The sequence below is a fragment of the Mustelus asterias genome, chromosome 18, assembly GCF_964213995.1.
Source record: "Mustelus asterias chromosome 18, sMusAst1.hap1.1, whole genome shotgun sequence".
In the NCBI taxonomy this organism is placed as follows: Eukaryota; Metazoa; Chordata; class Chondrichthyes; order Carcharhiniformes; family Triakidae; genus Mustelus; species Mustelus asterias.
In genome coordinates, this window is record NC_135818.1 from 38,287,365 (window position 1) to 38,301,718 (window position 14,354).

Genomic DNA, 14,354 nt, shown 5'->3' on the forward strand with positions numbered 1-14,354 from the left:
TAGGATCTGTGAGTTTAAAAAAAGGACATACAAGGCAAAGATGGCTGACGATGTCAAATCAGTCATGAGATGAATTGCTGGTAGGTGATATTCTAAGGGACAATGGAACCCCACCTTGTTTTCAGACAGATTTTTCTAAAGCATTTGGAAAGTAATTGCCAGCTCTGGTGGAGATAAGTATCATCTCATCAAGTGATATCCTGTGCATAATATACAGATGAATTTGTGCATTTCATCTTCCAGGATTATATAAAGACTGTGATCGAATCTACCCCAAGCCTGTGTATATGTGAATCACTGCTGGGGTGTTGGAACATGTGTGACACTTGAAGCAAAAAGCCAGCCAGCAGCAACATCCCTGTAGTTATATCTCCTTCTCTCTCTCTAATGGTTGAAGTCAGCCAAGTCAGCCAAGATCACAGCTGAAACGGAAACAAGGAAGCTTCTCCGCCAAACTGCAGAACACTGGGATCTGGAAACCAATTCTTTGCTTACTCAAGTCAGTGCTACTGGATCTTGAATTGCAACAGCTTTAATGCTTAGTCATCTACTCCTCACGAGTCAAAAACTGTTTTGTATACCTTTTAATTAACTTACGTTGGACTCAATTCTCATTTCTAATTTGTATGAATGTATATGCATGTATTTTATCATTTTCTTGCCTTTATTAGTTAATAAACTCACTTCACCTTTAACTGAAGAAAACCTGGTTAATTTGGTTCTTTTTATAACACAAATATTGGGACTGGGAAAATGTATCCACGGAGCAAGGGATCCTTTTAGATTTCTTGTTGAAACCAGCAGAGAGGTTTGAATAAAATAGGGGAGCTGGTTAATCCCTCCTCACTCAAGGTGGAACAATTTGGGGGCATACCAGCCTGATGGTAACAAATTGAAGGATCTCAGCCGGGTCAACAAATTTGAAGATATTCACCTGGTGACTGGTTGTAATAGTGTTCAACATGGAGGAGTATTAATTCATCAACTGAGGGGAGGCGTTAGGGGATAATTAGCAGGAGGTTTCTTACCCACATTTGACTTGATGCCATTAGACTTTGTGGAGTGCAGAGTCAACATTGAGAACTCCCTCCTGACTGCAAACCACTGTACTGCAACTACTTGTGGGTACGTTCTGTCCCATAATAATTGAGGTGTCTGGGACATTAACTGTAGGTTTGTTTTAATGAGTATGACTATGTCAGACTGTTCCTTGACTAGTCCATTAACAGCTGTCCCAATTTGGCACCCATGGGTACTATGTTCCAAGCTTCAGTTGGGCTTCATTAGGTGAGAGTGGGAGTGAAGTTCACAATTAAAATGACCAACAACTCGAAACTCATGGTCATGCTTACAACTTCTGCAATGTGATAACACAATCTGCAGTTGGTTTGCATTTGGGAAAAGTCCTGGTAAATGAAGTGTAATGTGAAATTGTCCTTTTTGGCAGGAAAATAAAAAAGAAGCATGCTACTTAAATATGAGAGATTGCTGAGCTCTGAGATGTAGAGGGATCTTGGGTTCCTCGTGCATTAATCACAAAAGGTTTGTATATAACACAGCAAGTAATTAGGAAAGCTAATAGAATGTTATTTATCGTGACAGAGATTGAATACAAAAGTAAGGACATTGTGCTTCTGTTGTACAGAACATTAGTGATACTACATTTGCTGTGGGGAATATGACGTTGAGGTTACAACTAGATGAGCCATAATCCCAATGAATGGTGGACCAGGCTCGAAGAGTTGAGTGGCTTACTCCTGATTTGTCTGTATGTCTCCCTTGTGTAATTTCATCAACTATCCTTTCACCCTTGCTGGCCTTCACTTGTTTATGTCGCACCTCGCTCCTGCTGTCCCTCGCAGGTTCTTTATCCCTTTCCCAATTTGATTTCATGTGTTGTCTCTGTCCCTCCCAAGCTCGACAGTCCCCGCCCATGCTGATCTCATGGTTTGCCCAGTATCGTTTCACTGTTAAGTAGCTGCGAGTTGTTGCCTGTGTTTTTTTAACTTTGCCTATTTTAAAAGACTAACAGGTTAGCATGGTCATGAAACCCAAGTTATTTATGTATTTTTATTTATATACAACATAGCATTATTTAACAACAGGGTTAATGGCGATATTACTTTGTTCCAGAGAGGAAAATGACGGCGAAAAGCCAGAGTTTGTTGCGAGAAGTCGCTCATCAAACAGTCGCTGGAGGGTCTGCGGGTGAGTCAGGACTATTACTTAAAAACACACAGATACAGTGTTCATTTTGGAGTGAATAGACGGAGAAATTCTTTCCATGTAAAGATATTTAAATACGTAACGTTTTAGCATATGTGAGTTGGTCGACAGCGGAATCAATGGCTTCCATCTGTGCTTCTAAACCGGTTTGAACTTTGTTGAATAGAGGTCGGGGAGTAATGGTTGACTCTAAATTCCCTCAAGGCAACTAGGAATAAACAAAGATATTGTTTTGCCAGTGTCACCGCATGCCAAGAACACAAAGTGTATGACAAGCGCAAAGGTCCATCGTGCACACGTGTCGGGCAACCTGGAAACTGCTCTTACTCGATAACTGGGGAGATCTGTTTCAGTTCCGCGATTCAGGAACTCAACACTGATGGCGCCCATCCATCAATCAGACTATTCCCAGGGTTACTAGGAATACGATCTACGCCCAGAATTATAACAACCTAATTCAGGTTTCATGGGCGTGTTTATTTTTGTAGAACTTGAGTTTGCAGAATTGGGGAATGGTTTTCTGAACGTGAATATTTTTCAGTTGTTGGGGAAATACTAATTTCACTGTTGGAATGCAAAAACGTGTTTCCTGTTGTGGAGGAAAGTGACCCAAAAGGTTTGCAATCTCATTTACTTTGCCAGTATCTCTGACCTGTGTTGAATTGGTGCGTTGGTCTGGATTTTGCAGACAGTGGCAAAGTGATGGGTTTGCCATTGAATTTGAAAAAGGTGACCAAAAGATCTAGTGGTGATCTGTGTGGAATGGATTTCACCTTTTTTCTAGCATTAGTTTAAATCTAGCACCAGTCAAAGGGATCCTTATTGGGAAAAAAAGATTCAAAAATGAAATAGAATGAACGTGTTTTTCATAGGTTGGATACATTTAGCTATTTTTTATCCTGACAGTTTTAAAGTTGTGGAAGATTAATCCAAAACAAAAGTATAAATGACATTGACCTGAAAGGTTCATGTATGAGATGCATGTATTAGATACACCTTTTTGCAAAAATCAGGTAGTTGGACTAAAAACAGTACAGCAGTTCAGATTGTAAACTCAAAAAGCATTTTAAGCTTTTCGGCTTTTAGTAGTTGAGTTTCAAAAGTCAAAATACTTTGGAATGAAATAGTTAATTATGAAGTTGAGATGGACAGAAGGTGGGTAAGCAAATGAAATTGGATAGTGAGTTACTTTTGAGCAGGTTCTAATTGTTGTCCAAAGCTTCATTGGCTGAGTTCTGAAGGCATGCAAATTATTTACTTGCTCTATCAGTTGACATGAAGGGAAGGTGTAAAAGTCAAAAATGATAATATGTCTCAAGTTCTAAAGGTGCAGTGTTTGGCATTTGCAATAAAATGTTTGTCACAAAGCCAGCAATAAAGTAATTTTCCCCAAGAATAATATAGGGACAGATGATGGTGTTGTGGTAATGTCATCAGGCTAGTAATCTAGAGGGCCAGTCTAATGTTCCAGGAACCAGGGTTCAAAACCCACCATGGCAGCTGGTGGAATTTAAATTTAATTCATAAATCAGGAATTCGAAAGCTAATCTCAATCTCGGTAATCATGACCATGAAGCTCTTGTCATAAAAACCCATCTGGTTCATAATTGTACTTCAGGGAAGAAATTTGCCATCCTCCCCTAGTCTGGTTTACATCTGACTCTGAACTGCCCTCTGAAATGGCCTAGAAAGCCATTCAGTTCAAGGGCAATTAGGAATAGGCAATAAATATTGGCCTTGCGAGCAATGTCAACATCTCGTGAAAGAGAAAAGAAAGCTCTGAACACTATTGGCATCACATGTTGAGAGAGAAGCATATGGTTACAGTTTAGGTTTGATGTCTTTGTTAGAACTCGAACTTGAACTGCTAATAAGCAGGTCCTGGCTTGGAGAAAGGGTACAGGAAAAGTGGGGAAAAAAGTTTGATTACTTGGAGGTCAGAAAATGATTAAATGACTAATGCAGTACGAGAGCCATTAATGAAAAATTGGAGAAACAAAAGATGTACAGAATCAAAGATTCCCTACAGTGCGGAAAGAGGTCATTCAGCCCATCAGTTCTGCATCGATTCTCTGACAGAGCATCTTGCCCAGGCTCACCCACCTCTTCTCCCCCCCCCCCCCCCCCCCCCCCCCCCCTGCTGCCTTATCCCAGTAACCCCACATATTTACCTCACTAATTCCCCTACTCTTCACATCTTGGGACACTAAGGGACAATCTAGCATGGCCAATCCACCTAACCTGCACATCTTTGGACCATGGGAGGAAACCGGAGCACCCGGAGGAATCCCACGCAGACATGGATGGAACATGCAAATTCCATACAGTCACTCAAGGTTGGAATCGAACCCATCGCTGGCGATGTGAGGCAGCAGTGCTTGCCGCTGAGCCGCTCATTCAGAGGATGAATGAATATTTACAGCAGAAAGGAAGCATCAAATCCTTCAAGTGAAGAAGACTTCTATCGATAAGTTGGGCCAAAGGGCCAGTTTCCATGCTACAAACCTCTGACTCTGACAGTTGAAAGAGGCTATTAAAGGATTTGCCACCTTTGTGAGGTCCAAATTGATATTTTTGAATTAGATTAACCACTTGAGATTTAAAAGTTTTGAATGGACTTTATGAATGTTTTTTTTTAATGTGGAAACTAATAGATTATTAGATTTCTTTCATCTCCACGTGGCGCCTGAGATTTGCCCATGGTTTATATTGGCTGACTGGCAATGGATGTGGCATAGGAATATGAGGGGCTGTGGGTAGGGGGCATCAATTCACATCGAGGATATGAGGGCTATGGGTAGTGTCAATTTTTAAAAATATCAAGGATAAAACTTTGAACATAAGATGCTGTAGTTCTTTTCATATTATAGAAACACAACACTGCCTTCCTATCTTCCCTAAATTTCCCTCCATGAAAGGTCCTAAGAGCTTCTGAAACAACTGGGAAATAGTCCCAGCGAACCATGGTGGGCCTTCTAACCAGCTGCCTTGGTTCTTGCCTACCCCCCAGGGCTACCCTGTTCTGTTCCTGGGATGGGTGGGTCCAAATCTATCCCACACCTGCATCTCCCAAAGTAAAAATTGAGTGTATTGGGGTACTTTTTAATCAAGGCAGACCGGCACATCTCCCATGTGTGCTACATACCTCAGAAGTCAAATTATAGCCCAGAGAGTAGAGAAGCAAGCAAGGAAGTTATTTGGAACCTTCCATTGGTTAAGCCTTAACTAGCGTATTTTGTTTTGTTTTTATGAACTATATTTTGAAAGGTGTCAAGGGCTTGAATAAGGTCCTTGAGGAGCTTTAGAAAAAAATGGTACCTGAGATGAGGGATTTCAGTTACATGGAGAGCTAGAGAAGCTGGCTTTGTTCTCCTTAGAAGACAGAAGGTAAAGTGGATATTTGATAGAAGTGTTCAAAACCATGAATATTTTATGTCGAGTAAATAATAAGACTGTTTTCAATGGCAGAAAGGCCATTAACCAGTGGACATTGGATTAAGGTAATTTAAGAATCGGAGGCAAGATGAGAAGAAATTGCTCTATTCAGTGAGTTATGGTGTTCAGGAATGCAATTGTGCATTCTGAACTCCTCTGTTCCCTTCCAATCCTATAACCCTCAATTCCATCTCTTAGCACCGAGCGTTTTTCTGATTTTCTGAGAACTTCCAGATGGTGGTGTTCCCATGCATCTCCTTCCCTTCTTCTAGAAGGTAGCAGTTGTGGGTTAGAAGGTGCTGACTAAGGAGCCTTGGTGAGTTTTTGCACCCTGCCACTTTGAGGGATTTAATGTTTCTGGACAGGTTCAAGCGGGTTGCTTTGACCTGAGTGTTGTTGGAGCTGCACTCATCCAGGCAAGTGGAGAGTATTCCATTACACTCCTGACTTGTGGACAGGCTTTGAGGAATCAGGATGTCAGTTGTCACCACAGGGCTCTGAGCTGACCTGCTCTTGTCACCACAGTATTTATATGACTCGTCCAGTTAAGTTTCTGGTCAATGGTAACCCCCAGGATGTCGGATACAGCAATGGTAATGCCAATTGAGTATCAAGGGGTGATGGTTAGATTGTCTCTTGTTGAAGATGTTTATTATCTGGCACTTGTGTGACGTGACTTTGTCTCCACAAGGTTGTCACTCCTACCAATACTGTCTTGGACAGATGCTACTTTGACAGGCAGGTTGGTGAGGATCAAGTCAAGTATGTTTTGCTTGTTGTTTCCTGTCGCAGACTCTGACTCGGTGTCAGTCCTTTAGGAATTGGCAGGTCAGTCAGTTGTAGTGCTACCGAACCACTCTTAGTGATGGATATTGAAGTTCTCCACCTAGTTTGTCACCTTAAGTCCTTCCACCAAATGGTGTTCATCATAGAGGAGTACTGATTTGTTAGTTGCGGCCCATTGAAATTAGCAGGGGGCTTCCTTGCCCATGTTGACCTGATGCCATGAGACTTCATGGGGTCTGGAGTCAATGTTGAGGACTCCCAGGGCAACTCTCTCCTGACTGTATACCACTGTTCCAGTGGGACAAACCAGGGATGGTGATGGTAGTGCCTGGGACGTTATCTGTAAAATATAATTTTGTGAGTATGACTATGTTAGGCCGTTGCTTGACAGGTCTGCAGGATAGCTGTCTCAATTTTGGTACTAACCCCAGATGTTAGTAAAGAGAACTTTGCAGGGTTGACAGGGCTGAGTTTGTCATTGGTTAGGTCAATGCCTGGTTTACCTTGTTACTCAGAATATTTTTAAATAATTTTCCTACCACTACGTTTCTCCCTTTTTTAAAATTATGCTACACCATATGCTGGCACTATACCTATAACCGGAATGGTTGAAAAATTAAGGTCAGTTATAATGGCACACAGCGCAGAAAAGGCCCTTCAGCCCATCGAGTCTGCACCGATAATAACTACTACTAAAGCCGCACTAATCTCATTTTCCAGCATTTGTCCCATATTCTTCAATGTTATGATATTTCAAATGTTTATCCAAATACTTTATAAAGGATGTAAGGTTTCCAGCCTCCACTACCCTCCCTGTCAGTGCATTCATGATTCTCACTATCCGCTGAGGGAATTTTTTTTTTCTCAAATCCTCTCTGAATCTCTTGCCCCCCACCATAACACTATGGCCCCAAGTGATTGACCCCTCAACCAAGGGGAACAGCTGCTTCCCATTCACCCTGTCCATACCCCTCATAAACTTATACACCTCAATTATGACCCCCTCAGCCTTCTCTGCTCTAAAGAAAACAATCCAAGCCTTTCCAGTCTCTCCTTTTATAGCTCAAATGCTCCATCCTAGGTAATATCCTGGTGAATCTCCTCTGTACCCCTTTGAGCCACAATCACATCCTTCCTATCGTGAGGTGACAAGAACTGCACACAATACTCCAGCTGTGGCCTAACCAATGTTCTGTACAGTTCCAATCTAACCTCCTTACTCTTCTACTTTATGCCACGATCAATCCCATCCGCCGCCTCAACTACCCTATTCACCTACTCTGCTGCCTTTAGGAAACTGTGAATAAGTACCCCAAGATCCATTTGTTGTTCTGAGATTCCTAGTATCCTGCCATTCATTAAATATCCCTTATCTTGTTGCTTCTTTCAAAGTGCATCACCTTGCACTTATCAGGGTTAAATAAAATCTGCCACTGCTCTGCTCATCTGACCAACCCATCTATATTTTGCTGTCATCTATGACCTTCTCCTTCACTATTAACCACCCTACCAATCTTGGTGTCATCTGCAAATGTACTAGCTTCCAAAATGGATTATTGATTTGAGTGGGACCAAGGGACTTCTGCACTGTTCTTCCTGGACTGTCTGGTGGTCACTAGTTCCCTTCTTTCCTCTGGTCCCTTGAGCTGTGGCGCGAATATTTTTCTAAACGTGCTATCCACATAACTCAGACTCGTGGATGCACCACAGCGTCTCCAGCCGCTACTCAAATTCCAAAACCTGGAGCTCCAGTTTCTGCAGCTGGGAGTAATTTCTGCACATGTGGTCATCTCGAACACTGGTGGTGTTCAAGACTCCCCACATGTGACAAGCCACATATTCCACTCGACTGTCCTCACCTGAGATGTCTTAAATGTAAAATTTATACACCGATTAGAACAAACCTGAATGCAAATAATAAATACTTTTCCCAATAAATAAGGTTTCTTTTAGCTTATATTTAAACACTGTCCCTAATATCAGTTTCTCACCAAACAATCAGCTTACCATTTTCTTGTGACGTCACTCTTGGATTATTTTCAAACTCAGCACGCTGTCTGAACAGAGGGCTTCTGTTATTTATTTTCTTGCTTCTCTTAACAGCTGAGGAAGTATTTCATCCAGACCTAGGGATTCATCTACTTTCAAAGGTGTTGAACCCGTTAGTATTTCCCTTCTCATCCACCTAGCAGTTAGAGTCAGAAAGGTTTACAGCATGGAAACAGGCCCTTTGGCCCAACTTGTCCATGCCGCCCTTTTTTTTTAAACCCCTAAGCTCGTCCCAATTGCCCGCATTTGGCCCATATCCCTCTAAACCCATCTTACTCATGGAACTGTCTAAATGTTTTTTTAAAAGACAAAATTGTCCCCGCCTCTACTCTTACCTCTGGCAGCTTGTTCCAGACACTTACCACCCTCTGTGTGGAAAACATTGCTCCTCTGGACCCTTTTGTATCTCTCCCCTCTCAACTTAAACCTATGCCCTCTAGTTTTAGACTCCCCTACCTTTGAGAAAAGGTATTGACTAGCTGATCTATGTGTCTCATTATTTTATAGACCTCAAAAGACCACCCCCTCAGCCTCCTACGCTCCAAAGAGAAAAGTCCCAGTATATCCAGCCTCTCCTTATAACTCAAACCGTCAAGGCCTGGTAAATCTTTTCTGCACTCTTTCTAGTTTAATATCCTTTCTATAATAAGGTGACCAGAACTGTACACAGTATTCCAAGTGTGGCCTTACCAATGTCTTGTACAACTTCAACAAGACATCCCAACTCCTATATTCAATGTTCTGACCAATGAAACCAAGCATGCTGAATGCTTTCTTCAACACTCTGTCCACCTGTGACTCCACTTTCAAGGAGCTACCCCTAGATTTCTTTGTTCTGTAACTCTCCCCAGCGCCCTACCATTAACTGAGTAAGTCCTACCCTGGTTCAATCTACCAAAATGCATCACCTCGCATTTATCTATATTAAACTCCATCTGCCATTTGTCAGCCCAATTGATCAAGATCCCGTTGCAATTGGAGATAACTTTCTTCACTGTCCACTATGCCACCAATCTTGGTGTCATCTGCAAACTTACTAACCATGCCCTCTATATTCTCATCCAAATCATTAATCTAAAAGACATAACAGTGGACCCAGCACCGACCCCTGAGGCACACCGCTGGTCACAGGTCTCCAGTTTAAAAAAAAAACCAATCCTCTACAACCATTCTCTGGCTTCTGTCATTAAGAGTTTTAACAACACCAGGTTAAAGTCCAACAGGTTTATTTGGTAGCAAATACCATAAGCTTTCGGAACGCTGCTCCTTCGGCAGATGGAGTGGAAATGACCATCTGACGAAGGAGCAGCGCTCCGAAAGCTTATGGTATTTGCTACCAAATAAACCTGTTGGACTTTAACCTGGTGTTGTTAAAACTCTTACTGTGTTCACCCCAGTCCAACGCCGGCATCTCCACATTCTGTTATTAAGCCAATTTTGTATCCATTTAGCTACCTCACCCTGGATCCTGTGAGATTTAACCTCGTGCAACAACCTACCATGCGGTACCTTGTCAAAGGTCTTGCTAAAGTCTATGTAGACAACATCAATTGCACTGCCATCATCTACCTTCTTGATTATCCCTTCAAAAACTCAATCAAATTTGTGAGACATGATTTTCCACTCACAAAGCTATGCTGACTGTCCCTAATCAGTCCTTGCGTCTCTTAATGCCTGTAGATCCTGTCTCTCAAAATACCTTCTAACAACTTACCCACCACAGATATGAGGCTCACTGCCTGTAGTTCCCAGGCTTTTCCCTGCAGCCCTTTTTAAACAAAGGCACAACATTTGCCATCCTCCAATCTTCAGGCACCTCACCTGTGACTATCTAATATTGATTGCAATATTGTCCCTCCTTTTTATGAAAACGAAGTGTTCATTAAAAGCTATCCCCACATCCTCCATCTCCACACATGGGCAGGGTCAGACAGAAAATTCATGGACCCTGATGTTTCTTCTGTTTCTGGGCCCCTTATTTCCAACCCATTATTATTTCCCCAGTATCATTCCCTAAAGAGCCTATGTTCACTTTGGTTTGTTTCTTCCGTTTCATACGCTTAAAGAAGCTGTACATTTTTATATTATTTGCTCGTTTACCCTCATAGTTTATTTTCTCCCTCCTTATATTTTTGGTCATCTTGTTGGTTTTTAAAACTTTCCCAATCCTCTGATTTATCGTTAACCTTTGCCGCATTATTCTGCTTTTTCTTTCAGTTTCCTGCCTTTTTTCACTTTTCACTTTCTTTGTTAACCAGACTTAATTTATCCTCTTCCTAGAATTATAGAAAATAGGAGCAGGCCCTTTGAGCCTGCTGCACCATTCAGTATGTTCATGTTTGATCATCCACTTCAATAGCCTGATCCTGCTGTCTTCCCCCTGCTCTCTTCTTTCTCTCTCTCTCTCTCTCTCTCTCTCTCTTTCTTTCTCTCTCCCTCTCTCTCTCTCTCTCTCTCTCTCCCCCCCCCCCCCCCCCCCCCCCATATCCTTTGATCTGCTTTGTTCCAGGAACTGTATCTATCTCCTTCTTGAAAACATACAATGTTTTGTCCTCAACTGCTTACTGTGGTAGCAAATTCCATAGGCTCACCACTCTCCGGGTGAAGAAATTTCTCCTCATCTCAGGGAGGCAATGGCTTAGTGGTATTATCACTATTTAATACTATTAATCAGAACCTCAACTAATGTTCTGTGGACCTGGGTTCGAATCCCGCCATGGCAGATGATGGACTTGAATTTAATTTAAACATCTGGAATTAAGAATCTACTGATGACCATGAAATTGTTGTCAATTGCCGGGAAAAACCCATTTACAGAAGGAACTCTGCCATCCTTGTCTGGTCTATACATGCCTCCAGAGCCACAGCAATGTGGTTGACTCTCCACTGCCCTTGGGCAACTAGGGATGGGCAATAAATGCTGGCTCGTCAGCGACATCCATGACCCAAGAATTAATCAAAAAAGAAATTCTTGGACTGACCCATGATTCTGGAGATCCACACCATGGAACATCCTTCCTGCATCTACCTTGTCCTGTTAGAATTTTATAGAGTTCTAGGAGACTCCCCTCTTGTTCTTCTGAACTCCAGCACATATAATCCTAACTCAATCTCTCCTCATACGTCAGTTCCGGCATCCCAGAAATCGGTCTGCTAAACCTTCGCTGCACTCCCTCTATAGCAAAAACATACTTCATCACACAATATTCTAGGTGTGGCCACACCTGGCCCTGTATTATTGCAGCAGAACATCCCTGCTCCTGTACTCAAATCCTTTTATTATGAAGGCAAGCATACCATTTGTCTTTATAGCCTCTGCTGCACCTGCATGCTTGCTGTCAGCAACTGGTGTAAAGGGGACAGCCAGGTCTCATTACACATTCCCCTGCATTAATTTATAGCCATTTAGATAATCTATCTTCCTGTTTTTTGCAACCAAAGCGAATTATGCATTAGCCCCACCCATGTGCTTTAATTTTACACACTAATCTCTTATGTGGGACTTTGAAAGCCTTCTCAAAGTCCAAATAAACCACTAGCTCCCCTCATCAACTCTACTAGTTACATCCTTGAAGTATCCAATAGGTTTGTCAAGTATGATTTCCCTTTTGTAAATCCATGCTGACTCTGTCCGATTCTACCATGGCTTCCAAGTGCTTTTCTATAAAATATTTATAATGGACTTCACAATTTTCCCCACTACTGATATCAGGCTGACTGGTCTATGATTCCCTGTTTTCTCTCTCTCTCACTTTCTAAATAGTGCAGTTACATTAGCTACCCTCCAATCTGTAGGAACTGTTCCAGAGTCTATAGAATATTAGAAGATGACCACCAATACGTCCACTATTTCTAGAGCCACTTCTTTAAGTACTCTGGGATGTAGTTTATCATGATGTGGAGATGCCGGCGTTGGACTGGGGTAAACTACATAGTAAGAAGTCTCACAACACCAGGTTAAAGTCCAACAGGTTTATTTGGTGGCAAAAGCCACTAGCTTTCAGAGTGCTGCTCCTTCATCAGGTAAGTGGCCAGTCAGCGACATCCATGTTCCAAGAATTAATCAAAAATAAAAATCCTTGGACTGACCCATGATTCTGGAGATTCCACACCATGGAACATTCTTCCTGCATCTACCTTGTCCTGTTAGTATTTTATAGATTTCCAGGAGACTCCCCCCTTGTTCTTCTGAACTCCAGCACATATAATCCTAACTCAATCTCTCCTCATACGTCAGTTCCTGATGAAGGAGCAGCGCTCCGAAAGCTAGTGGCTTTTGCTACCAAATAAACCTGTTGGGCTTTAACCTGGTGTTGTGAGACTTCTTGCTATGTAGTTTATCAGACAGACCTTGGGGATTTATCGGCCTTCAATCCCATCAATTTCCCAACACCATTTCTCGACCAATATTGATTTCCTTCAGTTCTTCCCTCTCTCTTAAACCCCAATGTTTCTGGTATGTGATTTGTGTCCTCCTTTGTGAAGACAGAACCCAAGTACGTTTTTAGTTGGTTAGCCATTTCTTTGTTACCTATTGTAAATTCCCCTGTTTCTGACTGCAAGAGACCTACATTTGTCGTCTTTATTATTTTTCCCTTCACATGTATATAGAAACTTTTACAGTCAGTTTTTGTGTTCCCTGCAAGATTACACTCATACTCTATTCTCCCCTTCTAAATGAATACATTTGACCTCCTTTACTGAATTCTAAACTGCTCACAATCCTCAGTTCTGTTGTTTTTTCTGGCCAATTTGTATGTGTCTTGCGTGGATTCTGTACTATCTCTAATTTCCCTTGTAACCCATGGTTTGGCCACCTTCACAATGTTACTTTTGCAGCAGATAGGAATAAACAAAGGAAGGGTCATCCTGACTCCAAACGTTAGCTCTATTCACTCTCTAAAGTTGCTGTCAGACCTACTGAGTTTTTCCAACATTTTCTGTTTTTGTGTGGAATAAACAGTTGTTGCAATTCACCCATGCGTTCTTTGACTGTTTGCCATTGCCTATCCACTGTCATCCCTTTTTAAGTAACCTTTCCAGATCCATTATAGCTAATTCGCGCCTCATACAATCTGAAATTCTCTACTACTGGGGTGTATCCCCAAGGACTCGCACCGCAGGTATTTATTGAAGGTCTTACTCACTCCATGCTCCAAACTACAACTGTCCTCTCAGGGCTGTTCCCGGGCAGATTACTCCATGCTCAAGGTCACTGGACCTATTCCCTGAAAGGGGCTAAGCCCCAACATACATAGTACTCCTCCCCTCTAAACAACAATTCCCCCATAACAGCAACAGTAATAAAACTATTTACATACAACTACCACATTTTAACAGAATTTTTTGCTAATTGTGGTGAAAGCACTATTATTTACATTATGATACATTTCTTTTGTTTACCCATCCATACATCATTGAAATGATCAATCTTTGATTTGATTTACTGCTGTCATGTATTGGGATACAGTGAAAAGTATTGTTTCTTGCGTGCTATACAGACAAAACATACTGTTCATAGAATACTTAAGGGAGAAGGAAAGGAGAGAGTGCAGAATATAGTGTTACAGTCACAGCGAGGGCATAGAGAAAGATCAGCTTAATATATGGTAGGTCCATTCAAAAGTCTGATGGCAGCAGGAAAGAAGCTGTTCTTGAGTTGGTTGGTAAGTGATCTCAGATTTTTGAACCTTTTTCCTGATGGAAGAAGGTGGAAGACAGAATATCCGGGATGCATGGGGTCCTTGATTATGCTGGCTGCTTTTCTGAGGCAGCAGGAAGTGTAGACAGAGTCAGTGGATGGGAGGCTGCTTTGTGTGATGGATTGGGCTACAATCACTATCTTTTGTAGTTTCTTG

At 41.9% G+C, this 14,354-nt stretch overlaps 1 protein-coding gene across 1 annotated transcript in view; it reads left to right on the forward strand.

Moving 5' to 3' along the window:
* The first annotated feature begins 1,929 nt into the window (after window positions 1-1,929).
* slc25a21 (solute carrier family 25 member 21) overlaps window positions 1,930-14,354 on the forward strand; it is a 615,256-nt gene continuing 602,831 nt past the window's right edge. Inside the window, exons 1-2 of the mRNA XM_078233181.1 lie at window positions 1,930-2,032; window positions 2,134-2,208. Of these exons, the coding sequence (XP_078089307.1) occupies window positions 2,142-2,208 (67 nt within the window). The 5' untranslated portion in view covers window positions 1,930-2,032; window positions 2,134-2,141. The remainder of the gene's footprint in view (window positions 2,033-2,133; window positions 2,209-14,354) is intronic.